The 24,148-nt window shown below is 54.4% G+C and overlaps 6 protein-coding genes across 6 annotated transcripts; 3 read left to right on the plus strand and 3 right to left on the minus strand.

Moving 5' to 3' along the window:
• Nucleotides 1–177: 177 nt before the first annotated feature.
• J4E79_005917 (uncharacterized protein) lies at nt 178–1,278 on the plus strand (the record flags this gene model as incomplete). The annotated part of the gene is made up of 2 exons (XM_049354793.1): nt 178–240; nt 304–1,278. 2 exons carry the CDS (start codon nt 178–180, stop codon nt 1,276–1,278), a joined length of 1,038 nt encoding a protein of 345 aa, XP_049210916.1.
• Nucleotides 1,279–3,843: 2,565 nt separating this feature from the next.
• J4E79_005918 (uncharacterized protein) lies at nt 3,844–5,543 on the plus strand (the record flags this gene model as incomplete). The annotated part of the gene is made up of 5 exons (XM_049354794.1): nt 3,844–4,248; nt 4,296–4,430; nt 4,589–4,837; nt 5,078–5,413; nt 5,475–5,543. 5 exons carry the CDS (start codon nt 3,844–3,846, stop codon nt 5,541–5,543), a joined length of 1,194 nt encoding a protein of 397 aa, XP_049210917.1.
• A 763-nt stretch (nt 5,544–6,306) lies between these two features.
• J4E79_005919 (uncharacterized protein) lies at nt 6,307–7,329 on the minus strand (the record flags this gene model as incomplete). The annotated part of the gene is made up of 1 exon (XM_049354795.1): nt 6,307–7,329. One exon carries the CDS (start codon nt 7,327–7,329, stop codon nt 6,307–6,309), a length of 1,023 nt encoding a protein of 340 aa, XP_049210918.1.
• A 996-nt stretch (nt 7,330–8,325) lies between these two features.
• Nucleotides 8,326–9,486, minus strand: J4E79_005920 (uncharacterized protein; the record flags this gene model as incomplete). Its single annotated transcript, XM_049354796.1, has 1 exon — nt 8,326–9,486. One exon carries the CDS (start codon nt 9,484–9,486, stop codon nt 8,326–8,328), a length of 1,161 nt encoding a protein of 386 aa, XP_049210919.1.
• Nucleotides 9,487–10,270: 784 nt separating this feature from the next.
• On the minus strand, nt 10,271–13,231 carry J4E79_005921 (uncharacterized protein; the record flags this gene model as incomplete). Its single annotated transcript, XM_049354797.1, has 1 exon — nt 10,271–13,231. The coding sequence occupies one exon, from the start codon at nt 13,229–13,231 to the stop codon at nt 10,271–10,273; it is 2,961 nt and encodes a 986-aa protein (XP_049210920.1).
• A 9,857-nt stretch (nt 13,232–23,088) lies between these two features.
• J4E79_005922 (uncharacterized protein) lies at nt 23,089–23,757 on the plus strand (the record flags this gene model as incomplete). Its single annotated transcript, XM_049354798.1, has 1 exon — nt 23,089–23,757. The coding sequence occupies one exon, from the start codon at nt 23,089–23,091 to the stop codon at nt 23,755–23,757; it is 669 nt and encodes a 222-aa protein (XP_049210921.1).
• Between the last annotated feature and the right edge of the window lie 391 nt (nt 23,758–24,148).

The following is a 24,148-nucleotide window of genomic DNA, read 5'->3' on the forward strand; positions in this document are numbered from 1 at the left end:
AGTTGCTTCATTGGCTCACCACCGGTGCGCGGCATGTTCGTACGTGACCATGCAGTTCCAGAGGAATTACCCCTGCTCAGAGACCCGAGCTCTTTTGGGAAAGACTATTTGTTATGGCTGTGTTCCTTGCTTTGGTCTGAGGAAGGCCTTGGGGTTCCTCAAATTGTAGTCAGGGAAATGGCTCGAGTTATACAACAGGACAAGGACCAGAAGTACAGAATCACACCCTTGGTCGCACAGGTCAGTCATTACCCATGTAAGAAATGCGTATGAGATAGCCACTGACCTCGTACACGTTGATAGCTCGTGTCAGACCTAGCTATTTGTTTTGAACTACGAGCTCGCCTGCGCCTGGTGTGCCCACAAGCTTTCAAACCTGATGAGCAGTACTGTACCGTTGGAGCCGACCGCGACTATCACGAGATAGTCATGGAGGTTTCTGTGAAAGAACTAAACGTGATCTTAGACCCGGAATGCGGTCCAGAATACGATGCCAAACGCCGATATGACTTTCTCCTTCTTGGTGAGCTCGGGCATCCAAAGACAATGCCGTACCCTGTCGGCAAGCGAAGAACCAAAGAGAACGTAGAGATTATGCAGGCTACTGAACGACGGCTCGATGAGCTTTGGAGCAAGTTCGATGCTCACGTGCAGAAGTATTTGAAGAAAAAACACCTCGAGGCTCTTGAATCCCTAGCGCCGTCAAGAGGACAAATACAACGGACGCCAGACTGGATAGAACCGGCGAAACCTTCCAACAAAGCGAAGAAAGATGCTGCCCTGCAGGAATACATCACGCCTCTCATACCGGAGCAGCAGCCCGACCCTGTAGACCTTCCAATTCGGAGTGAGAAGCGCAAGACCAGGGGGATTGCGAATGATCCTTCCACTGAGCCTGTCGAAGTCGCAGCAGACTTGCAGCCAGTCGCTTCTGAGGGAACAAACACTTCACCTTCACCGCGATTCACCGTTGGGAAAAAGACACAGCACACATTCTCGACTATATTCTTCCAGCCGTCTGCAAGCTCGCATCCCGGTGAAATCCCGTGGACTGAATTCCTCTCAGCTATGAACACGATTGGCTTCTCACCCGAGAAAGTGTATGGCTCTGTATGGCGCTTCACACCGAGAGAGGGGGGTGTTATCAACGCAAAGCAGCCAATCAATTTCCACGAGCCGCATCCTGAGGGGAAATTAAGGTTTGAGGTGGCAAGGAATTACGGGAGGAGATTGACGAGGAACTATGGTATCGATGGTAGCAGCTTCATTATCGCGTAACTGGTCTCGGGGTTTTATAGAATTCATCACAATTCGCCACATCTGTTTGTGCATATTTCATTTGACAGTGATCTTCGCGGTTTCATGTCTACATTCACTCCATGCATGTTGACAAGAACGCAAGATGAGGTGCATTGAATGTATCATGATGTACGCATATTTTACCAATGACAATACTATGGGTGAGCCTGAACAACCTCAATGTACAAACAAACGTCAATCTGATGACCCTGCAGTGCTTGTATGCCTCAGGCTTGTCATTAACCGGTCGAGGGACCAGCGACATACACAGCCTTCTCTCCTTGCCTACGCGGTCCAGATACCGTCGCGCAATATTTCCTCGTTGTCATCTCCATGCCGTCATTCCATAGCAGACCAAGGTATTCAGCTAGCGTTTGACGGAAGCGTCCGTTCTCCAACCCGGGCCTGTCCAATCCGCAGAACACAATCGTTTCCAGATACACGTCCAGTAATGGTTTGCTGTAGTCTGGTTCCAGACCTCCAATCTGGCAATCGGAGCTGATACCCAACATTGCGTAGATGAGATCGCGTGGCTCAGAGGTTTCGAGTCCTCTCTGGCACGCCATTCTCAACCAAGTCACCAATGTGTTGGAGTCTATCGGCAACCGTTTTCTCGTCACAATCGCATTGGCAGCGCTCTGCTCGATAGCAGCGGATATTTCTCCAGCAACAAGGCTGTCGTCTCTTGTGATAAGGCCCAATATGTGATCGAACATTTCGTAAAGTATGTACTTGTCTCCTCCCCACATGATCAGAATTTGTCTAGCGAGGTATAGTTCCTGTTGAATCCAGACACGGTTCCAGTACGGTCTTAGACATAGCTGAAGAATCGGATCAATGTTGTCTTTTATCTCAGCGTACCATGTATTGGGCCCATCGTTCTGGTTGTTAATCACAGAAATGGCGCGATCGTAGCGAAATTCAGAATACCCGGGCCAGACCAACACACACATGGCCCCTCGGTATATTGTGGACATGAGTCGAACTTGGTGATTTCTCTCTTCCATACTGGCTTGGTTAATGCACAACGCATCAATCCATATCTCACGGCAGAAAGGATTCTCGTATTGCCAGCGTTGTCGCAGTGACAATAAAGCCTGAAAGAGGTTACGCCGGACAACCGTGAGGTGGCCGTTCAGGCGGATTTTGGGATCGTCATCGGCAGGCGGTCCCCACTCGTAGGATAGAGCGTGATATTTACCTTCCAGTATTCGTGTCTGTCGGACGTCACATTTGATGCTCTCGGAACCGTCATGATCGTACGGTCTTAGAACAAGGACTCGGATCATATCCGACGCCTGTAACGGCAGGTACTTGTAACTGCTACCGGCTTGTACCCATGTAAGCTTTTTTTCAGCTTTGCTGGAAGGTATATTTACGCTGATCTCGGCCTTGCGTCGAAGTTGTACTTTGCAGTGATGGGGCAGGCTCGTCCTCAGTGGAGGTTGATGCTTTTCGTGACCGTTTACGCAAAGCTGTGATAGCTCGGTTCTGAACGACATAACCAAGACCACCGAAAACCATGTCTTATCGCGATCTTCAGTAAACAGACTGAGAACAAGTACGTAGGTACTCTCGAGGCTGCGCGGCCAGGGATGAAAGTTGAAGATCGTGGGGTTTTGATATTTGAACGTGTTACAGCTACCTAGATCCTAGTATATGATTATTGAGAGCAGGTACAGTAAGAGCTTCGAAGAAAGAAAGTACACACGATGGGAGAGGCATCTTCAGCTGGGTGCAGGGCCAAGCCTCCGGAGGTTGTGGACTAACCGCATTGAGCGACACCAAGGCCTGGATCTTCCACCTGCAGGAACGGCATTCCTTCTGCCATCGGCTTCCGCGAATTCTCATCGGAAACACTTTCGCTCAAACCTGTCGGCCATGTATACCCATCCATCGACGATTTTCGGGATGGGTTGACTGCGTCCAATGCGAAAACACACTGCGTCGGAGCTGAGCGTTAGGCAACCGCGCCCTGTGATCAAGCCACCTCGTATCGCAGTTTGACGACCATCTCCCGATGCATTCAGGCGTCTTTGAGGCTCCGAAACTGTGCCACGCATACACGATTGAATAGTTGCCATGACGCAAACTGGAAAGTGCGACACGTGTCGGCAGCGCAAGGTTAAGGTAAGACGCGTTTCAATTTCTGCGATCATTTCGTCGCAAAGCATTGCAAGTCGTTGCGGAATGAATATGTTCTTACTAATGGCTACCTAGTGTGACGAAGTGCGACCCAAATGTAGCGCATGCAGGAAGAAAGACAGACCATGTGCCTACTCCTACGGCAAAGCCTCAGCATTCGTCGTGCAGGATCCCAGACAGTTGACCAAACATGGAAGATCCAAGACTGGCTCTGCCGTATATCCCTTGAACTCTCCTGACGAAGGCTCAAGCTCGTCATCAACAACCTCATTCGCAGCCGGCTCGTCCTCGTCAAATTCCTCAGACCTCTGCATCACTACCGAAAGGCACACCGAAGATCGCCAAGGTTGCTTTCAAACCCTGGCACCGCGTTCAAGATCTAGAATGCAGCCGTCGAAGATGAGAGAATACCGGCAGAATCTTGCGCTTCAAGTATATCTCCAGAAGCTACGAGAAGAGAGCCCTCTCGTACCATATCAGCCATCCTCGCCCGAGACGACCCTGATCTCCCGATACGTTGGCGTGCTCGGACCAGAGCCCGCTGGTAGGCAGCCTTTTGAGGTCTTAGGGACCTGGATACAGTCTATTCCCTCGCGCATCGGGTCGAACAAGATGCTTGATTTGGCCGTTCAGTTCTTCGTCGATAGTCACGCTACGTATCGAGATGATATGCACTCGAAGCGCAAGGTCGCGAGAGCTTCAAAGGCTAAAGCGCTCAAGGAATTGCAGCTCGCCGTGATGAACACTGATAACAAGGTCACGTACGACATCCTGTTGGCTACGAAATTACACTACGCTGCTGAGGTTAGTCAGCCTGTCAGACGTCGACGTGTTTTGCTGATCACATGCAGGCTCTTCTAGGGCTCGATACTATGTATTACGCGATTCATGCGTTCGGAATCGCCGAGCTGCTGAGGTCAGGTGCGGTGGCGGAAGTTGATGACGATCATTTCTGGAATTTGATCGACAATACCTATATCGACGATGTGAGTACTGGTCGGTCTTGGGAGTTCGCTGCTGATGTCGAAAGGTTCACGAGGCGATGATGTCGGGTCGGAAGTCAGTATACCACAACGACTATTACCTGTCTGCTACAATTCCACCTCCGATCGATACAAGAGATGTCATGCTGTCGCCATCACAGAGAGCGTCGATGGCCGTCATGCACGTTTTCATTCAGTGCCCTTACGCGGTAGCATTGATCCGAGAAGCCATTTCGAACCCCGAGGACACGATCGCGCTTGCAATCGCCATGTCATATTTGGAGGGTCTGATGCAAATCAACGTGTCGCAGCACGTAGCTGAGCTCATTGAAACGACCGTGTCTGTGGTACCGATTCCACCGTCACCGGACGTCGCCGACCTAATGCCCGACACCCTCGAGTTCAATTCGGTACAAGACTTCATACTTTGCACCAGAAGCTGGATGTTACAGTCGCTCCTCTGCGGTCTTGCGGATACACTTTATCGATACTTCCCAGCTGAGGCGGCGTTATCGCTACTCCCGTCGCCTCAGCAATTACGAATTATTGATGTGGATAGCGCACTCTGTCTCCAGAAGTCGCACAGATGGGCAGACTCTGTTTCCAAACACATTCCGCTTTTGACAATGCGCTTACACACTCCACTCCAGATGGCCATTGCCCCATGGCACCGCATGACCCGAGATCTTACTACTCAACGCTCACCATCCGCCTCGCCAGGCACCCCCTCGGACGTGGCGACGGAGGTCACACGCGCCAAGCGCATGCAAGCCTGGATAGTCAACGAAACCAACAAGATACACAAGAACTGGAACGTCGCCACCGTCGATGAAGAAATTCTTATCGAAGCTCTAGAAGCTTTATCCGGAGAGAAGATGCCAGATTGGCTACCAACACGCGTGCGATTCGTCCCCGAAGAAGGCGAAATGGCTCTACACATGGAATTCGAGAACAGAACAGGGACCTACTCCACCGGGAGAATCGATGTAAGCAAGGAGCCTCCGCGCAAATTGGCGATGCCGCCGCATCCTGGGGAAAAGGGACAAGAATGGCAGAGGAAGAATGTACATGTGGTCGAGCTACCGCTCAGAGGAGGGCGGAATGAAAGACCTGTAGATTTCTTACATAGTACAGGAAGGAACCTGTGTACGACTTCAGGATGGTGGCCTCAGTCACACGAAACATCACATGATAGCTAGGAGGTAGCCAAGTACAGTACAAACTTCATTCTCATCACCACTGGGTATCGTGACAGCTACATCGCTCTCCTTCTTCACTCCTCACAGACCTCCTCTCCTTATGTCTTCTGCAACCCCCTTCTCACCCCCTCGTCCCACCGTCCCCAAATCTGTCGTATGCCCCGACCGGCATCTCAGAATCCCTTGTGTCCTTCACCAGTATCACCATGGTACTCCTGCCACATGCCCGTGAGTTGCTGGGCGCCGCACTTTGCACACTTGAACTGGTGCTGGAACTGCGGGTACGGGCTCCGCGGGACGTTGTGCACGATGTTGGCGGCGCAGCAAGAGGGGTTGCAGCAGAAGTAGGTGTATGAGGAGGTTGGGGCTGGTGTGGTCATTGTTGTGGTTGTTGTGGAGGTGGTTGAAGGTGATTTGATGTGGTGGTGTGATGTGGCTTTGGGAGTTTGTGGTATTGTGGTGAGATTGTGGTGGTGGGTAGTTGTTGGAAAGGGAATAGAGGATTGGGCTTGGAAAGAGTGGTTTATATAGAAGGAGGGCGAGAGGCACAGCGATGGGAGTGTGTTGGTGAATGGTGAATTGACTGAGACATACTGGGAGTGCTGTTGAGGCTGTTGCGTCGAGGACGGCGTCACCGCTGATGAGCGTGTCTACTGGCATTGTTATCTATCATTCACCTCTTAATCCGTCTTCTTCAGTTCCTGCTTCACCTCCCTAAGCACCTCACACCCCTTCGTATCCTTGCTCCCACCGCGGCACGCAGGACAAGTCCGTCCATGCTGAATAAGGAAGAAGTGCAGCTTGAACTTCAGCTCCGGCGGGATCACCGCATCCAAGTGCAACTGCGTGTTCTCTCTACTCGCCTCCTTTGGCCTCCATCCCCATAAGCCAGCAATGCGATACACATGCGTGTCAACCGTGAACCTGTTTCTCTTCAAGCACCAGCCCATTACTACGAACGCAGATTTTGGGCCCACGTACTTGTAGCTCATGAGCTCTTTCATGGCATCTTCGTCGCTGGCTTCGAGTAGGTGGTCGAGATTCCAGCGTCCGTAGCGGCGCTTCACTTCCTCGAGGATGGACATGATGATCTTGGTCTTTCTGACGTGCAAGCCGCCGCAGCGAATAGTCTCTTGTAGTTTCTCCGATCCTCCATTATATATCTCCTCGTAAGCGAACACCGAGCCGTAGGTGTCTTTCATGCTGTCCATTGCGCGTTTCGCATTGTTCCAGCTCGTGGCTTGGCTGAGCACGGCGACGATGAGGGCGTCGGGGACGAATGGGATTGTCTCGGGTGTGTTGGTGTCTTCGAACTCCGCTTCTACGGCGTCGTTGTGCAATTTGTGAAGGATGTCGTAGGCTAGTTGGCACTCGCGGTTTGTGGGGTGGCCGAAGTCAGGGTAGGGCGTGGATGTCGCGTGGGCGGACCATGCTTTCCATTTCTTGTCGGCGCCGGCGTTGTCGCCGGCTGTGGGCTCCTCTGCTTTGGTATCGCTGGCCTGGTCCTTTGGCTTCTTCTTGTCTCCATCACTGCTTTGCGCAATAGCATCCCTTTTCGCGGAACGATTCGCTGCTCGGCTGTCGACGCGCTTGCTGAGCGTCTCTTCACCAGTCGACGAACCAGAGTGTCTTCTCTTCATCGCACTACTCGCGGTCTGCTGCGCAGTGCGCGTCGCCGCTCTCGTCGATCTTCTTAGAGCCATGCTGTAAATTAACATCTAAGAAATAATGCAGGTAGCAAGTGTGTCATACAATGCTGTAGACGCGCTTCTTCTTGGAAAAAGTCCGGCGGACGCGTTCGAGGTATATACTAATCAGCACGCTGACGTCTTCGTCAGTCGCGGCCCTAGGCCCTTGCATGAGGACGCGCTAATCGTCTGCATGATCGCGTCGGATTCCGCGGGCACTGAGATCTAGATTCGCGAGATGCAGTGCGGAGGCGCGGTAGCGCATCGAAGGTTCGGCGATGAACCCATCTCGGCGATAGACCCAGCATCCGGAGATAGACCCACACGCTAGTCCTGTCTTGTCAAACATTACTGACTGAGGAGCGATCGCTTTGGCAGAAGGGCATACGTCATGCTTAATTCTGTGCTATCGAATGTGAAACACAGCATATTTATATTATCTCGAGTTACCCACTTCTACACAACATAATCCTTATACCTCCTTACAAAATCATGCAAGTCTTGCGTCGAATCGCAAGGTGCAGGTTGCATATAACGACAGCTCCTACCTCCCAGCTTTGAGACCTTCAGGATGGTCTTGGTAAGCCACCAGTACTCCGCGGCGTGCTTCTCAAACCCCAGATCAGGCAAGCAATGTCCTTCGCCATCTCGGCTCACTACATCCCAGAGCGCCTTCCATCGGTCGGTGGCGCGAAGCATCGGCTCTATGTTCATAGAAGTGAGGAAATTCATTCCGGATGTCATGACGATAGATAGCAGTGCTGTGAGAGTCAGCGGGTTCACCATAAGATGGGTGATGTGAGAACGGACCGCAGATGAGTATCAGCATATGCGGTGGTGAGACGGCTTCCCCGGGCTCATCGGCGCGCTGTGCAACAGGAGGAAAAAGGGCGCGTGACATGAGTTCGGGTAATGTTTCGACTCGTGGTCGCGGGTGCTGATGCGATGCAAGACGCGCGAAGTCGGCGGCCGACTCAGCTCTGAACAAACTCTCCTCGCAGGGGAGATCACCTATCGCCTCACAGATGGCAACCTGTGGGGTATTGTTGAAGAATACAGAGAGCGTGCTGTCGAAGAGGCAGGTCCACATGCCCAATCTGCGAGGTTTGTTAGTGGCTTCATGTACATAAAGTGTACGGGGTCATAGTACCTTGATCGCATCTCATCGTTGATGAACGCCTGCCAGTCATGTTCATCCTGACTGGGGATAATGTGACGCTGTTTGTGCGCAAACAAGCCTGAAGCTCGCACAGCAGCGACAAGCGATGGAATGCGCTGGAGGCGGATTCGCCGTCTTGTGACGATGTCGTTGCTGTTGTTTAGAAACACCAAGAATAATAGACCTGCTTGCAATAACTGAAGATGCACATCGTCGACCCACGCCGAATGATCAACTTGCGATGTCTGTTGTAACACCAGTTGATCGAAAACGTATGCCTCCGCAACGTGTGAGAACCGCCGTAAGCCGATGGAGGTATCAGACTCCAGAGTCGGCAGCGACCCAAACAAAACGAGCGCGAGTAAAAGCGGGAAAGAAACCGTCTGTATATCGAACGTCGGCTTATGCAGGATAGGAAACGAGTAGTGAAAGTAGCGGAAGAAAGCCCAAACAAAGTGCCGCACATTGCCGACTGTGAAGACGGTTTCCGCAAGTTGACAGTCAAATGTTGCATCAACTGCATCACCACGTTCCAGCATCGAGCTGTGCTTGGCAGACAGCTGCTGTAGCATCTCCCTTACGCGTACTTCGAAAGCGTACGCATCTTCCAGTTCAGGTGTCAGACCATCGCTTATGATCGGAGACGCGTAGTCGACTTCTCGTCCAGATACCACGAACGGAAAGCTGAAGAAGACAGAAGGTAAATCTGCGAACTCAAAAAACGACTGGTCATGCGTCATATCTTGATCGTGAGCGTCTGGCTGAACGTGCGCTTCGCCATCTGCACCATCGAGCTCAGCAGCCTCAGCGGCGATGGCAGCGGACGGGCGGTAACCCGAGGGATTCGTAAAGTTGAGGAGGAAGTCGATGGAGATGCCCACGCGCTGCCTGTCGGTACTGGTCTCAGTACCATCTTGGCTGCTTCCGACAGATGCAGTAGCACCTGCAGATACGCCGTCCAACCGCTTGTACGTACACGCTGCGCCACCGTCCCGACAACGCACACATGGCATTTTGGTATCGCACGACAGCTTGCGCTGTGAACATCTGTCGCAGGAGTTTCGCTTCCTGCCGCGCCTCATCGTGGGTAGACTTACGTCATCGCCGGAAGTCGAAGAGCAGTTTGTCAGATGGCGTCGAGCGAGGTCTCTGTCCTCTTTATCAGCTCCATGCAACACGCACATCCATCTAGAGAAAAACTCACCGTCGCGTAAACTGCGCATGGCATGTTGGACATGTCAAGTCTTGCCTGCCGAAATCTGTCTATTGTGAGCTGCGACTAATTGATTATGCAAGATGCTGCTCACGTGACGCTTCATGGCGGCGAAGATGGCTGTTGGTGGAATAGACCTTGTCGCATACCGCGCATTGATGCTTCGTGCGGATTGCGGGAGGCATGTAGGTGGCGTATGCATCTCGCACATGAACCCACGGGAAGGAGTCGGGAGGGAGTGGGTTTTATCCCGTGTGGTGGTCGTGGATCTAATCTGCTAGCGTCCGCCCGATCCCGCTGCAGTGGATCGACGTCATCTGCTTCTGGGCTTCGTGTTCGGAGTCTTTCTTCGTGTAAGGAACTTTGGGTGTGTGGGTTGGTAGGTTGGTAAGTCGATAATGGTGAGCTGCTAGAATTGTTCGCTCCTCCCGGCGTCTTATACCGCAACGAGCGAGAACAGACTTTAAACAATATATTATTAGGATCTCATCGGTCTCCGCGGTCTCCGGAAAAATTGCCGAAATCCGCATTATCAGACAAGGCTCTCTGGCCAACGTAGCTCTGTATCCAGGTATCTCATAGCATCAATAAAACCCCTTCCTAGCCGTCCCCTTCTTCGTCCTATTCTCCCCCCAAATGCAACAAACACTCAAGCTCTCACACCACCCTTGCACCATCGTGCTCTCTAGTTCCTTCTCCACGGCAAACACCTCCGACCCATCCCCTTCCCTACTTGGCCCCACACCCAGATGTACCGCCTCCTTGTCCTGCTTCTTCAAATCCGCATTCCAGGCCTTGATTTGCTTCTGCGTAGCTTTCTTGTACACGCGGATGGGTGTGTGGGCGTTGAGGTACGCGGTGAAGTCTTCGATGACGATGGGGTCGTACATGAGGATCTTTTCGTGCCAGGTAGGCTTGCTGGGGTCGGTGGTTGGAGGCAAAGACCGGATGTGACTTGTTATCTGAGCAAAGACCTGGGCTTTGATGTTCGGCCATTCGAGAAGCGGGGTAGGTATGCGGTGGATGGGTGCTAGACTTTGATCGGCCGCTAAGGCTTTCGCTTTCGCCGATTTGCTGGGTGAGGTTGTGGGAGATAGTGTAATTAGAGACAGAGGTTGCGAGTTGGCATGTTTAGTTGTTCGGGGCGGCGTGGGGGAGAGAAGCTGCAGGGCTTCGTCTTCGGAGTCGAGGATCTCGTCTATGTCGATGAAGCGACCTGAGCCTGTGGGAGGGGTCGATGGCATCTTAGTACTGGTCTTTGACTTCGCGCGGGGCTTCAGAATTGACGTCGATGACGCGGAGACTGATGTAGGTATTGCAGAATGCGATTTCGTCGGCCTTCCGCGCTTCTTGGGAGAGCCGTCCATGGGCGTTGGTGCTGAGGCTGGAGGTTTGAAGATCGAGACTGGCGATTTCCGCATCTGCGCAGAAGGCGGAAAGTCAAAGTCGTCGATGTCAACAAAGCTATCTGGTGAGACAGGTTTCTGACCGGAAGGTGGAGGCTCTTGCATGAAGTCGTCAATGTCCCTGAAGCCCGTATCTTTCATGTGGTCATCATCATTGCGAAGCTTCGTCATTGGGGTGGCGCGTGAAATGCTGGGAGGAGGCATTGGTGGATCAGAAGATATGGCAATTGGTGGCGGCGGGTCCGGCGGTATATCGTCAATATCTATGAAGTCAGATTGATCATCGCCTTGCTCATCAGGCGCATCGGTAGTGCCATCCATGAGTAATGGGATGTCTTCCGTTCGATCGGGCTCGGGTATATAAACGTCCTTCAAGTGCTCTAGCATACCGCCCTCGTCGTCGCGGGAACTCGCAGCCCAAAGTCCGCGCTTGCCTTCCACCCTGCCGAGCCGTGACCATCGCGGCGGCGCGCCATACGCAACATTGTCGACGTCCTGCTCAGACTCCTTCAGCGCATACTGTAGTTGACGCACCATTGTCGGCGACTCTTCAAGCACAAGCTGACTTGATGTTCCGAACAAGACGTCTTGCTGCTGTAGACGCGACATTGCAGATGAAGGACTGAGCAACTTCTCCGCGTTAGGCTTGGGCTTGGCGGCTGCTTTCGAAGATGCTTTCTTCGACCTCGGCTTGGGATCTGCTTTCTCTGTGCCTGACTTTGAGCTGTTACGCCTGCGTACTGGCTTCTTCGGTGCTGCATCGCCGTCCGCGGCCGATGCATCGTTCAGCGGCACCTTTGTTGTAGTTGTCGAAGCTCGGGATTCGAAGAAGTTGCTAGTCGCATCGTCTGGGACTGGTTGTGCATCCTTCAAAGCATACTGCTCTGTAACGAGGTCGGTGATGGTGCGCGGTTTCTTCTTCGGTGCTTTGCCTTTCTCGGGAGACGAGTCTCTGGAGTTGGTGTTATTGTTGGGTATCTCGACAAGCTCGATTCTCCGCCGCTTCGTCGCTGCCACGGCCCCTGTTGCGTTGTTCGATTTTGCAGCGGTCTGCGCAGATGGCGATTGTGCGTAGGCGAAGTTGGAGAGGAGGTTTGTGAAGGAGCCATTAGCGTTCTGCGATAAGGTCTTGTTCTCCTTTCCGGTCGAGTCGGTGAACGGCGATGCGATTGTGGTATCGGGTGGCGGCGTCCAGTCTCTCCTCCTTACAACAGCCTCCTCCAACTCCAAACCTTGTGCGATGGGATCTGGCTGTCGCTGCTTGGGTGCAGCCTTCTTCTTCGGCTTCGGGCTGTCTGGCACTTCCCAGATCGATTGAGGCTTGGCTTGAGTGTCGTGGTCCTCTACAGAAGGCCGTGTTGCCGACTCCTGGCCGCCGTCTGCTCCACCTCCTAAATGCGCAGACACAAGCGACGCATCTCCCTGCTTGCCCTTCCCCGCCCCTGCTTTCGCCTTTGTGACCCTCGGTTTCTTTGGCTTTGGCGCAGGTTCTGTCCCATCTTCCACAGTCTTGACCTTCTTCGCGCGAGGCTTACGGGGCTTGCCAGACTTGGTCAGCTTCGGCGCATCCGCAGCTGGTGCCGCAGGGTCACCCGGAGATTCTGTCGCATCATCGTCGAAAAAGGGAGACTTTGTAGGCCGCTGCGGCGGGCGTCCGAGTTCGTCGTCGGAGTCAAGGATCTCTCTGTCTGACTTGGGTTTCGCTTTGCGCGCTCGAGGCTTTGGTTTGGGCTTCTCGGAGCCGTCTGCAGCGTTAGTAGTAGCTGTAGCCTTCTTCGTAGTCCGCTTCTTGGGTTTCTCCGCAGCCAAAGGGGGCTCTATGGTATCCTGTGAAGCCCGCCGTGGTTGCGCTTGTTGTATCGCATCGAAGTCGTCGTCGAGGCGGCTTGTGAAGTGCTCGGAGCGTATGAGGCTGCCCACGGTGGCGAACCCTCTGACAGCTCCCTCGGGGATGGGAGCAGCTCGTGCATTGCTCTTGGACGCGCCGACAGTCGGTCTGAGGGGGCTCGCAGGAGGGGAGAATGCGAGAGGGGAGGATGCAAGCATGGCGACGCGACGGGAGGGGGCATCATGTAGCGGGGAAGCGGCCGGCGGACTCGAGGATAGCACCACGACGTCGTACATGGTATTGCCTGCCATTCTGAGGCGAGGAAGGGGCCTCGGGGCAGCCAGTACGGGCAGACGGAGAGGAGCAATCCATAGACTCGGCCTGCGTAGTTGGAGAGGGTGTGGTGTAGCGTGGCGCTGGTTGGTGAAGCCGAACAATGCACGGTCTTTGGGTCAACTGAAGTTCATTGCTGCAACACCAAAGTCTCCATCACCAAATTCCCAGCCATGCCCCTCCACCACCGTAGCTCCCACATCAACCCCCTGCGACCGAGCTGCATTTCGTTGAGAAGCTCTACAAGTACTCGCAGAACATCATCATCGACTTGAATGACTGCCCCCGGCCGCATACAGCGCGGAATCCGCCTCCGCGGAAGTCTTCCAAAACCCATCGTAGCCTCCGGCCATCCCCCACCCTCGACAGCAACATGGAGCAGACTCGGAGCTTCAGAATACCTCCTCCATCCCGCTCAGTAAGCCTGCGCGCTTGTCGCAGCTTCTGGCGTTGCGAGTGAGGTTCAGGACAGCCGGGAGCCGTCGCTGCGAACCTCACCCGCCGAACGAAGGACTTTGGCATCCTTCTGCGAGCCGCACACAGCGAGAGGAGCTCCCGAAAGACTGCAGTAAGTGCCTCTCGTCTTTGCTGTCGACGTCCTTGACCTTCGCTGCCCCTCCCTGAACCTGCCTCCTCCGCCGCTACCCCGCCTCGAAGCCACACACATCACCCAGCAAGGGCAAGAGAACGTGCAGAGACATTGCTGATGTTTTGGCTTACAGACAATAAGCTGCTGCTGTAGCCTCGCATCGGCAGCGACATCCTCCTTGGGTTGACTTCAGGGCTGCCTCCGACACACCTCCGCCCTCACCTCCGCCAACAACCCTCAGCGACCAGCATTGCTGAAGCACTGCGCAAGAGGCGAAGCACAAACCCCCATCGCTGGCCCAAGGCCGGCAACTACCACAACGATAGTCCATCTCGCTGTCGATGTCCTGGCGGCATGGCGCTGAACCATTCTCACATGAGAGGCAGTAGCTTGGCCATGTCGACACCCTCGCGGAGTGCCTGGTGAGAGCCGTCAAGCTTGACATTCGAACCCGACCATCGATGCCTCACCTAGTACGTTCCTTCGGACCGGTACTTATGGCGGCCACCCTTGACGCTCTCGTGACCCTCGCATGCCGAAGACGAAAAGACTCGACGCTGTCACTCACTCGAAAGTAGAGCGACTCGGATCGGAGGAAGGGTCTCGGCCTACAACATACTGTGCGGGGCGCTTGGGCAAGCGCGAGGAACCCATGGAGAGGATACATACCAGCAAGAGACGGAAACTATGTGCATGCCACCGGAGCGCCCAAAGGTTCATTGCTCATCGGCGCAGGCGCGGGTCAAGCCCGCAGCGCTGGCTCGATCTCGCTGTCGATGGAGCATGTGGTGTACCATACTCAGCCTCCATGGCTAGTGTGTCGAGCAGGCTTGACTAGGCCGTATGGTATGGCGGTTGACGTGCAGTCTACCGGAGCAATGACCGACAGGGCTGTACAGTATTGCATCGTGACTTCGCCAGCGAAATACTAACTGCAGGGTATCGCCAGCGAGACATCCGACAGCGAGATACCGGCGCGGAGCCATCGACAGTGAGACCTGGACAGCGACAAATCGACTACGGAATCGTTAGCCTTGTGAAAGAGCATATCAGAGCTCTCGACTTACCATCTGGAATCTGCCATGGAAGCCGCATCTTCACGTACCAGATGCTCATCAGCTTCGCATCTGCGAGAATCAGCTAAGCATTAGCATCACCAGCACCGTCGACGTCGGCTGTTGCCGTCGCAGCCCGAATCGACATCACGCAAAGAAAAAGAAGCAGAAGACTCTTTTAAACTTTATTAATTCCTGGAAGACGTCAGCATTGTTTCACTCTGGGATGTTATAGGCTGGAGACTCACTATCTATTCATTCCGCATTACGAATCCAACTATCGAACGATTCCAAATGGTAGAAGTCGGAGATGAACCCATTGCGCTTCATGCGAGATCGAGCCAAAGCACCTGTTCTCTGCGCAGACCTCGAAGGCAACGCCCTTGCCGACGGTAGCACGACCAACGCATGTCTTCTTGAGGAGCCCATCGGGGAGTACGTTTGGGTCGGCCAGTGTTGCTGGGATGAGAAGGCAGAGATAGTTCAGCAGCTTGACTGCGACATATACCCAGTTCCTGTCTTCCATGGCACTCGCGTAGATGATGTCGACCGTGTACTTCAGCTTGGCTGGGTCCGCGTCGATATTGGCGGTCACCTCGCCGTCTCAAGACCGTCGCACCACGAGAGTCCTTCTCGGCGCCCTCGTAGCGTCGAATATCCAACTTGTTGTTGCAGTCCTCGCGGTTCGCGTAGACTTGATGGCATAGTCGACTTCGGGGTAGGGGTTGAGCGTTTGTGGTGTGCATAAGGCATGAGCGCGCCTTACCACGAATGCTATCTTGTCCTGGAGCTTGGGGCCATGAGAGAATCCTACTTCGACCAGAAGGCATGTGCACTGTAAAGGCAGGGCAGCTGACGCGTCTGCCTCCGACGCAGTGCTCCCACACTTCAAGGTCGCTGGCTTCTTTGAAGCGGGCCTCGACCGCGATGATCGCGGCATTCACAAAGAGGTTCGGCAGTGGTGAAGAGGATGATGCAGGACGAACGAACGCAGTCCTCGCATATGTTGGCGATCCAATCAGATTGCGGAGATTGTCTCGAGTGGCGCGACGACTATTGCCGAGAAGTTCAAAACTCTGGAAGTACTTAGGCAGGGCGGCTGACGCGCCTGCCTCCGACGCAGTGCCCCCAGACTTCAAGATCGCCATATCTTAGTCGATTCGGTGAAGTTGGCTAGGACGATCGAGATGCCGTGGACAATGAGACCCCAACTGCAAAGTAGGCAGCTCCAGAAGTAAAGGCTGCGACGTGTGGCTCTGTACAGCAGGCGGATGTTGAGCTCGATGCAGATAAACCACGCGATTCCCAGAAAGGCTGATGCGGCCATGGACGATGGTCGGTCGGCAAGTTCGGATGCCTTGGGGTCACTGGGGTCTGTCTAACTCGATGCAGATGAATCATAAGGCCACAACAGAAAAGGTCCATCAACAAAAAAGGTCCATCTGTTGAAGAGGCGGCTTATCGACGACTTCACCCATGCTGTTGCAGGGCGGCCCATAGCTGGTGTTGCACCGGGACTTCGGCGACTTGCTGCGCGCGCAGCAGTGCATCCGGGGACATCCATGTACGTGAGTTGCGGTAACTACCCGCACCACCTCCGTCATTGGCGTCATGGGCGCCTCGGACTCATCGCTGCTGGTAGTCCACAGCGATGAGTCCGAGTCTGCTCGGGCTGCGACTGTGCCCGGGAGGGCTGTCAAGCTCTGCGCGCTGTGAAGCGAGCACAAGGCTCTCAGGCCGGAGCCTATTCGCGTCGTTTGCCATCGTGTGGGAATCACGATGCTCGAAGGAGAGCTGTCAAGCTCCACCCGCTGCGAACTGAGCACAAGGCTCGCAGGCCGGAGACACCGACTCCTTGACCTTCTTGGGCGCAATGTTGGGCCCGTTGATGATCATGGGAACACGCGCGCTGTTCTCATACCAGCTCAGAAATAGGAACAGCTGCTTGTACGTCTCTCCTCTCTTCTTTCCATCGATCAGTAGCTGATCGTTGTGCTCTCCGCTGGAGTTACCAACGAAGAGATGGGCAAATGATGATCAGAAAAGGGGTGTGAGTATAAGTTCCAGCGCTGGGCTTGGGCACCAGCCCTACTCCTGGATACGGCTCTGGAGACCGCCATCCAGGCATGCATGTTGACCGTGATGTTTTGGTCAAAATCGGTTTGCACTGATAGTCTCCCACTCTTGCTCCTACTCCTGCCATATTGGGATATGGAAATCGATTTCGACCCTTGGGTTTGACCGACTCGGTCATCGTGTTATTGCAGACGTAGGCAGTTTCGAACGCCGCTCGACCCGTCTATGGCCGCTTTCAGTCTCGCTGAAGAATCGAAATGGTCGCCGATGATTAAAGTGCGTAAAGTCCAAGTGGCTCCGTGGAAGAAGATGCCCATCGATGGTGTTGCGCCGGGACTTCGGCGACTTACAGCGCATGGCTGGAAGCACATAACCTGGCCCACAGACGGAATGCGCCGGGACTTCGGCGACTTAGTGGTGGGTGAGATTGGCAGCGGCCACGTCTGGGAGAAGTTGTAGGTTTGTCTGTTCGGGTCGAAGGAAGGGTCAAAGGCACCGTCCACGCCGTAGATGGCGAATGGCTGAGTCCAGACGAACGTACATTCCATCTGGAGAGGAAGGAGCGGAAGAGTGATGTTTGTGTACGACCTTGGTGCCCATAGATGGCGATGCGCCGGGACTTTGGCGACTTGTGCCCATGGATGGCGATGCGCCGGGACTTCGACGACTTGTGCCCATCGACGGCAATGCGCCGGGACTTCGGCGACTTGGGTGCTGATGCTGGTGATGCGAGTGCTGCTGCTGCTGCTGCTGCTGGCTGCCATCGTGGTGCTGCTGTTGCTGTGTCATGCTGCCGGGTGAGATTGGTAGCGGCCACGAGATTGCGAGCGGCCACGTCTGGGAGAACTACAGCATCCTGCCTTCTCAGCAATCTCGTGGCCGCAGCCATATTTGTGTACGACCTTGGTGCACATGTTGGCGGGGGTCGGCGAATGGCTTTTTCGCAGCGCATTCGAACGCTGGCCTATGGACGAGGTGCGCTAGGACTTCAGCGACTTAAGGACTTCGATGACTGACAGCGCATGGCCTAGGGCACATAACGCTGGCCTATGGACGAGGTGCGCCAGGACTTCGGCGACTTACTGTGTCGATGTCCGATGTGCGCGCCCGCGGCGAGTAGCGGCAGCGCCAGCGCAACAATGGCGTTGACGTGCATCGTGAGTGGTCTTGATGATGGTCTCGGTGACCTGTTCGATGACTTCTGGAGCGATTAGCATGACCCGAAGATCTTGAAGATTGGTTGGACTTACTGAACATGAACGCCGCCGGGCGCCATCATTTCGCTGTGCCGAACGCCGAATACCGCGGCTGGCGGCAGTGGAGATATGACGATCGGATTATTGTCGTCTTGAAAACTCCTTGCGCCCCCAGTGATAGCTGGCGACTATCACCAGAGGCGACTTCCTCCGTGTCGACGGACAGGACCTGGTTGATAACGGAAGCTATTGGCCCGCTTGCTAGCAACGCTAGCAAGGCGTGTATGTTCGCTGTTGTGCCTGAGCACTCATACGTTAGCACGGCGTTGCACAAGCAGGTCTACCATGGACGGCATCGGGACTTCGACTTACCAGCTGAGAAAAACAATTTGCAAGACGTGCCGGGCTGAACACCTGGCCTGTGCGAATATTTTGTAAGGACGAGAAGTGAGTGTGGTGGTCGGCGTTCGTCCGTACAGGCCCAGATGTCCAGCCGGCAGTGACAATCCCGGGATGAAGTCTTGCCTAGCGATGTGGTCAGCAATGGTCACAAGAGGTAGACGGGGTAATACTTACTGCCCTGGCCAAGGGAGGCAGTTTGTGAGAGGTGCCGGGCTGAACACCTGGCCTATACGAACCTTCTGTAAGGACGAGAAGTGAGTGTGGTGGTCGGCGTACGTCCGTACAGGCTCAGGTGTTCAGCCAGTGGCGACAATCCTGGAATGAAGTCTTGACTAGCGATGTTGTCAGCAATGGTCAGGCATAGCCATCCGCAGCTGGTATAGCGGTGGCAGAGGGGCTGAGGAGCTGCATCGGTCGACACCAGGCCGGCGAAGGCGGCGGTGTCGACAGCGAGCAATCAGGAGCGGAGTCAGTACATACCGCGATGCCTTGGGTGCGTCGAGCACCAGAGGAGGTCGCCTCCTCGTCGCCGAAGCGGGAACGAAAGCGATGTCCGACCCAGAGTCGTCGTCCTACCCCGCGGCAAGCTCGAAAGCATCGCCGATGTGGTGTCAGGAGTTGTGCGAGGATGACACGAGGAGATCAAGAGGATGAAGAAGGGGAAGCACAGCAAGAATTGCGGCATTGGGGAGTGTGATAAGTCGGTGGTGGGGTGGTGGAAGACGGTCAACAAGTCTCACCTTGAGGCGAACTCACCCGCTACCTGCGCACGGGCCACAACAAATGAGAGACGGCCTCGCAGAAGGAGCGCGATAGGAAGGAGAAGGAGGCGCCGTCGACGGTCACCGTCGTTAGGGGCTTCTTCTCAAGCAGATTGTCAAGATTGGCCTCAGACGGTCGCACAAGGCGATGCAGTGCTGAGTTTGCTATGGCAAACATTCTGAGGACGTCCGGCTGGCGACAGCAAGGTCTCAAGGCCCAGCTTTGTCTGCCCTGGAAGCACACGCAGCTGCTGCAGTGCAGCTTGACGAGACGGCGGCTGCAATGCAGTACAAGCTGTGTGCATGGAGAAAGTGATATGACCGCGCGCAAGCCACTGCACCCGCGCTCCTGATGTTCAAGACGGGGCGGTCTCCAACTCCGCAATTGCTCTAAGTCCGTCCAAGCAACTTGTGTGTGACGAGATGGCGGAGCAACGACAACATTTGCATTTGCTGGAAAGTGGAATCTCCAGTCCCTTTCGCAGACTTGCACATGACTGAAGACGTGCATGCCTTCAAAGACGTTCTGCTATTACTGGACTGTCGCCAAAAAGCCTCATCATCGAGCACCTGAAGATTGCAACCCATAAGCAAGAACAACAGAACCACGACAGCGAGGCATGTTTGGCAAAGTAGGCGTAATCACTGGGCATGGTCACTGGCTTGTTCACGATGTCGTTTTGCACTTCCAAGATTCAGCTATCTGGCCAAGCCTATCATGCTATCTTGAGAGTCTGCGAGGTCGGGAGACATGCATATGATTCGATGTGAAGTTTGTCCGGCATCATCCTGATGCTACGGTTTTCCCCAGCTCGAGACACTGTATATGGGATGCTTGAGCTCACAGCCATTTTGATCGATCGACTCTAGAAGTCTTTGTTCCATGCTAACTGAAGATATGACTAACGCCCCAGCTCATGCTTCTCCAAGCTTGACGATATGCCGCGAGTCGCTGCTCTTCCGACCGCATGACCCCCTATGACTACCAGGTCTACGTCTGTGATGCTTCATTCTTCTCCTTCTCGGCCCCTTGATCTGCTTCTCAGCATGCCAAAGTATGACCCCTCGATTCTTCGACTGTCTTCTCCGATTCTGTTATATTCATCAATCCCTCATATCCTCGCGGTATCTCCTTATACCTTCGACTGTGCTCAGTCTCCCAGCGCCCGGTTTATTCCCTCTTCACCCGTATCCACCTTCCAGCACATCCAGTTCTTCTGCCCTTTGCGAGGCCGGTCGCCAATGGCGCCGTGTATTCCACTTCTGCTTTGCTCTCCTAGCACACCCCTACCCACCATCCCCAAGTCTCCCATCCTCTCTCCTATCCGAACCCCTCCGTCGCAGCCCACCAACCTTCCACGCTCTTCTGCTCTCCACTCTACACATCATCACCCCTCATAGTTATGTCCTGGCCCCACACTCCCCCAGCCGATTCCGAAAAGTGTTCAGACACTCGCCTTACCTCCCTTCACAAGCTTCAGCACCAGAAGTCTTGTTGCCGCATAGCCGCACCTTCCTACTCCTCGCTGAGGCCCTGGGATTGCTCGTGTGCTATGGGGCGGGGTTGTTTGGAATTGCTGTGTCCGCGCCGTGTAGGTTTTGACTTTGCGGAGTTGGGGTGGCGGGTCGAGGGGCGGTGACGTGTGGTTTGGTAGGTGGGAGGGATTGGGAGGTAGGAGGGACGTGGTGGTCGCGGCGAGGATGTAAAGAGTGTGGTGGGATGGCTTCGTCTCGACGTGAGCTGCGGCTCTTCGTGGCTTCCTGGCTATGTCAGTTGTACTCTTTCGCAGACCCCTCCCTTCTCCCCCTCCAACGGCCTTTGCCCAGCTCTGACGCTTACCTCCTTTGTCGTCATCGTCGTCGTTCTTGACGCATGCCATCCTGCTCGCTCATACCCTTTCTCGCTCATAGCCCTGTCACCAACCTCCACCCTTCTCCCTTTATCCTTCCCTCATTCCCAGACTCGTATCTGCACTTCTCCCGCTTCATCCTTCTTCGACGTGACCATTTGCCCTGTGATACGAACCCGCTTGTAGACGTGATCCTTATGTTTGTCGAAGGCGAGCGTAGCCCTTGGATCTCGCTCCTCATCCCAATGCCGTCAAGACCGTATAGATTGTACCTCGCTCGACCATGGTGCCACCCTCGTAGCTCAAGTAGGTTCGCATCGATCGTTCGGGTTCGTAAAGGGCGCGCTCGTGAGGCAGTACTCGGGCGTCTCGTCGATGTGGAATGCTGGCCTGAGGGCTCGGCCAGCGAAATGCAGGCGGCGCGTCGGCCTACGGTCTCGCGCATCCGCAGTGACTATCTGGCTAGGTACTTGATGTCAGTGAAAGTCTGCACAAGGTCGTGCGGCCTTGTTGCTTACCAACTTGTGCCTGATGGCCTGGAGCGACGGGAGACGGCCAGCGCGCCGTCTACCACCGTACTGCGAAGCGACCAGACTACCTCGCGTATGGTTCCTCTAGTGTTCAGAAAGCCCATGCCAAGCCTCATTGATCAATTCGGTGTTGTAGGGCCTTCGTGAGACCCTGTCTTCCCAAAGGTGGGTTTGCGCGACGGCGCATAACTCCACAGCATCTGATTCCATTGCATTTCTGAAAAGCGGGATCGAATCGTAATCGACTTGGGTATACAATGACTATACGACTGGTCGGAATGTGAAGTTGTGGTTGGCGTCATGTCCTGCCCTTGGCCCAAAGATATGCGACGGCGTGTAGCTCCACCATCACGACTCCAATTTCCTTTTGGAAAAGCGCAAACTGTCCCCCATGAAGCCTTTCATACGACGGGTATGCGATTCGTCGTATCGTAATGTGGTGGTGGTTGCCATGTCCCGCCATGTCCGCTGCTGCATACGCGACGTGAACTTTTAGGCGCAACGTTCCTTTGCAATGACGATGCGACTCGCCTGACGTTTTTGCATGTCTGCACCTTCAATCTGAGTCTACTCAGTGCTGATTGAAAGGTATGGTAGCTCGTGGCGGGCGCCAGGCGTGTCGACGGCTTTTCGTTGGCGGGGAAAACGCATCGTCGGGAAGCGCGACGGCGACGGCGTTGCGTAGAGTCGCACACCCATTGCGATGGGAAGCGAACAAAGTCTTGTGATTTGATGCGAGGCGGAACGCCCAGGTTGACATGGAACGTAGTTTGTGTAGAAGGGCGGTGTTGAGCATCCTAGCGTGGATGTAGCGACTCACCCAACTTCAGCTGGCCTGTGTCTTCACTAAGCAGAACACCAAAACCTACTATTCGTACGTGCAACCAACTTCGCTGAGGAGGATACGTACAAGCTACCCACGACAGAACTCCGGCAGTCCAGTGTGCTTGCCACCTACAGCATGAAGTCATGGGTCGCTGCAACTTCTGGCAGAAGGCCAGGACTGGTACATTAGCATAAGAAGTGGGATGTTGCATAGTTCTATCTACGCGTACAACCCCTAGCCACATCAACGCATACTCAATCAGCTCATCTTAGTCTTATGACTTTGCCCACTCCCGTTGTAATTGGACCTGTCAGGATCCATGTTTCCTGATATGGCAGACAATAGCCTGAGTGAGAGGGAGTTAGAGATGCGGACTCGTAGTGAGCGTGAGTATTACAGGGCCTATTCAGGATTTCGAGGGGAATCCGACTGTCTACTGCGGACAATAGCAGCTGTTCGAGCTCACATCTTGCCGCGCCTCAAAGCTGAACCTTGACCAACATCGTTTTTGGCATCATAACACTTATCCAACTACCCATCAAACACCACGATGGCTATCGTTTCGAATCTCTCGCCCACGAGCACCTTCCTCTTCAGCGGCACCCGTTGTCGAACCTGCGCGCAAGTCATTCCCGACGACAGAACGGGCTTTTGTGCAGCCCACGACGAACGAGCCAGCAGTTACGAGGCGATCCTCGGTCGGTGGTGCTGTGAGCTCCAGCAGAAACTCGAGCACAAGCAACGAAAGAGGTGGGTTGCCCAGGGCAAGCCTCTACCCTCACTGGGTGGAGAGACGACGGCGTCTGAGGATGCCCTTTGGCAGAGGGCAAATCTGTTAGCGCTATGGTGTGAGATGAGCCTGGTGGAGTTGGAAGCCGATCTGGAATTTGGGCTCCAAAAGCACGACTGGATCGCGAATATTGAAGAGCTCAAATACGACATGGGCGAGCAAGTGAGAAACCTCCTCCACTGCGCTTTCAAGATCACCCTGGAGAACAAGAAGACCTTTGTGTTCGATCCAACTGGGATCCAGTTTGGCCCTGAATGGGCGGTTCTCACTCCCTGGGATGATTATGTCTTGGATAGAGAGACGGAACTCACTATTCAAGACCAAGTCCGCTTGCAGCGACAGACCGGGGAGATGCTGCATCAAGTTGTACGCCCATTGGGCCGGAACGCCGACTGGCAGATCTTTGAGGAATGGCAAGGCCAATACTAACTCGCTCCCGGGCAATGTAAGTTCCTCGCAAACATCTGACAGCGTCGTTCGGTCTCCCAAACTGGGTAGATCGTGTCCTCGTATGGAGATGGGAAGCAGGGCTTGCTTGCCTGGGAGTACGACCGAGAGGAGGGCCCCCGTGGCGTAGGGTCGGTCGCTCACCGGACTTGTCCACCGGTGCTAAGAGCCCTCAACTGCCGCGACGTCCTGTTGACGTTCGTGAGCCGAAGACAAAGGTCAGGTATCACCTCCAGCTTCCACCAAGCCCCAAACCACGCCAACTCATTTCGACTTGAGCATCATTTGCTCCAAACCTTCGAACCTCGATGCTTACAGCAAACCGCGACAAACTCATTCACATCACTACGCGGCGATTCTGCTCCCCTCTGCT

Source organism: Alternaria viburni (assembly GCF_023758015.1).
Source record: "Alternaria viburni strain BMP 2772 chromosome Unknown scaffold_11, whole genome shotgun sequence".
Taxonomy (NCBI): Eukaryota; Fungi; Ascomycota; class Dothideomycetes; order Pleosporales; family Pleosporaceae; genus Alternaria; species Alternaria viburni.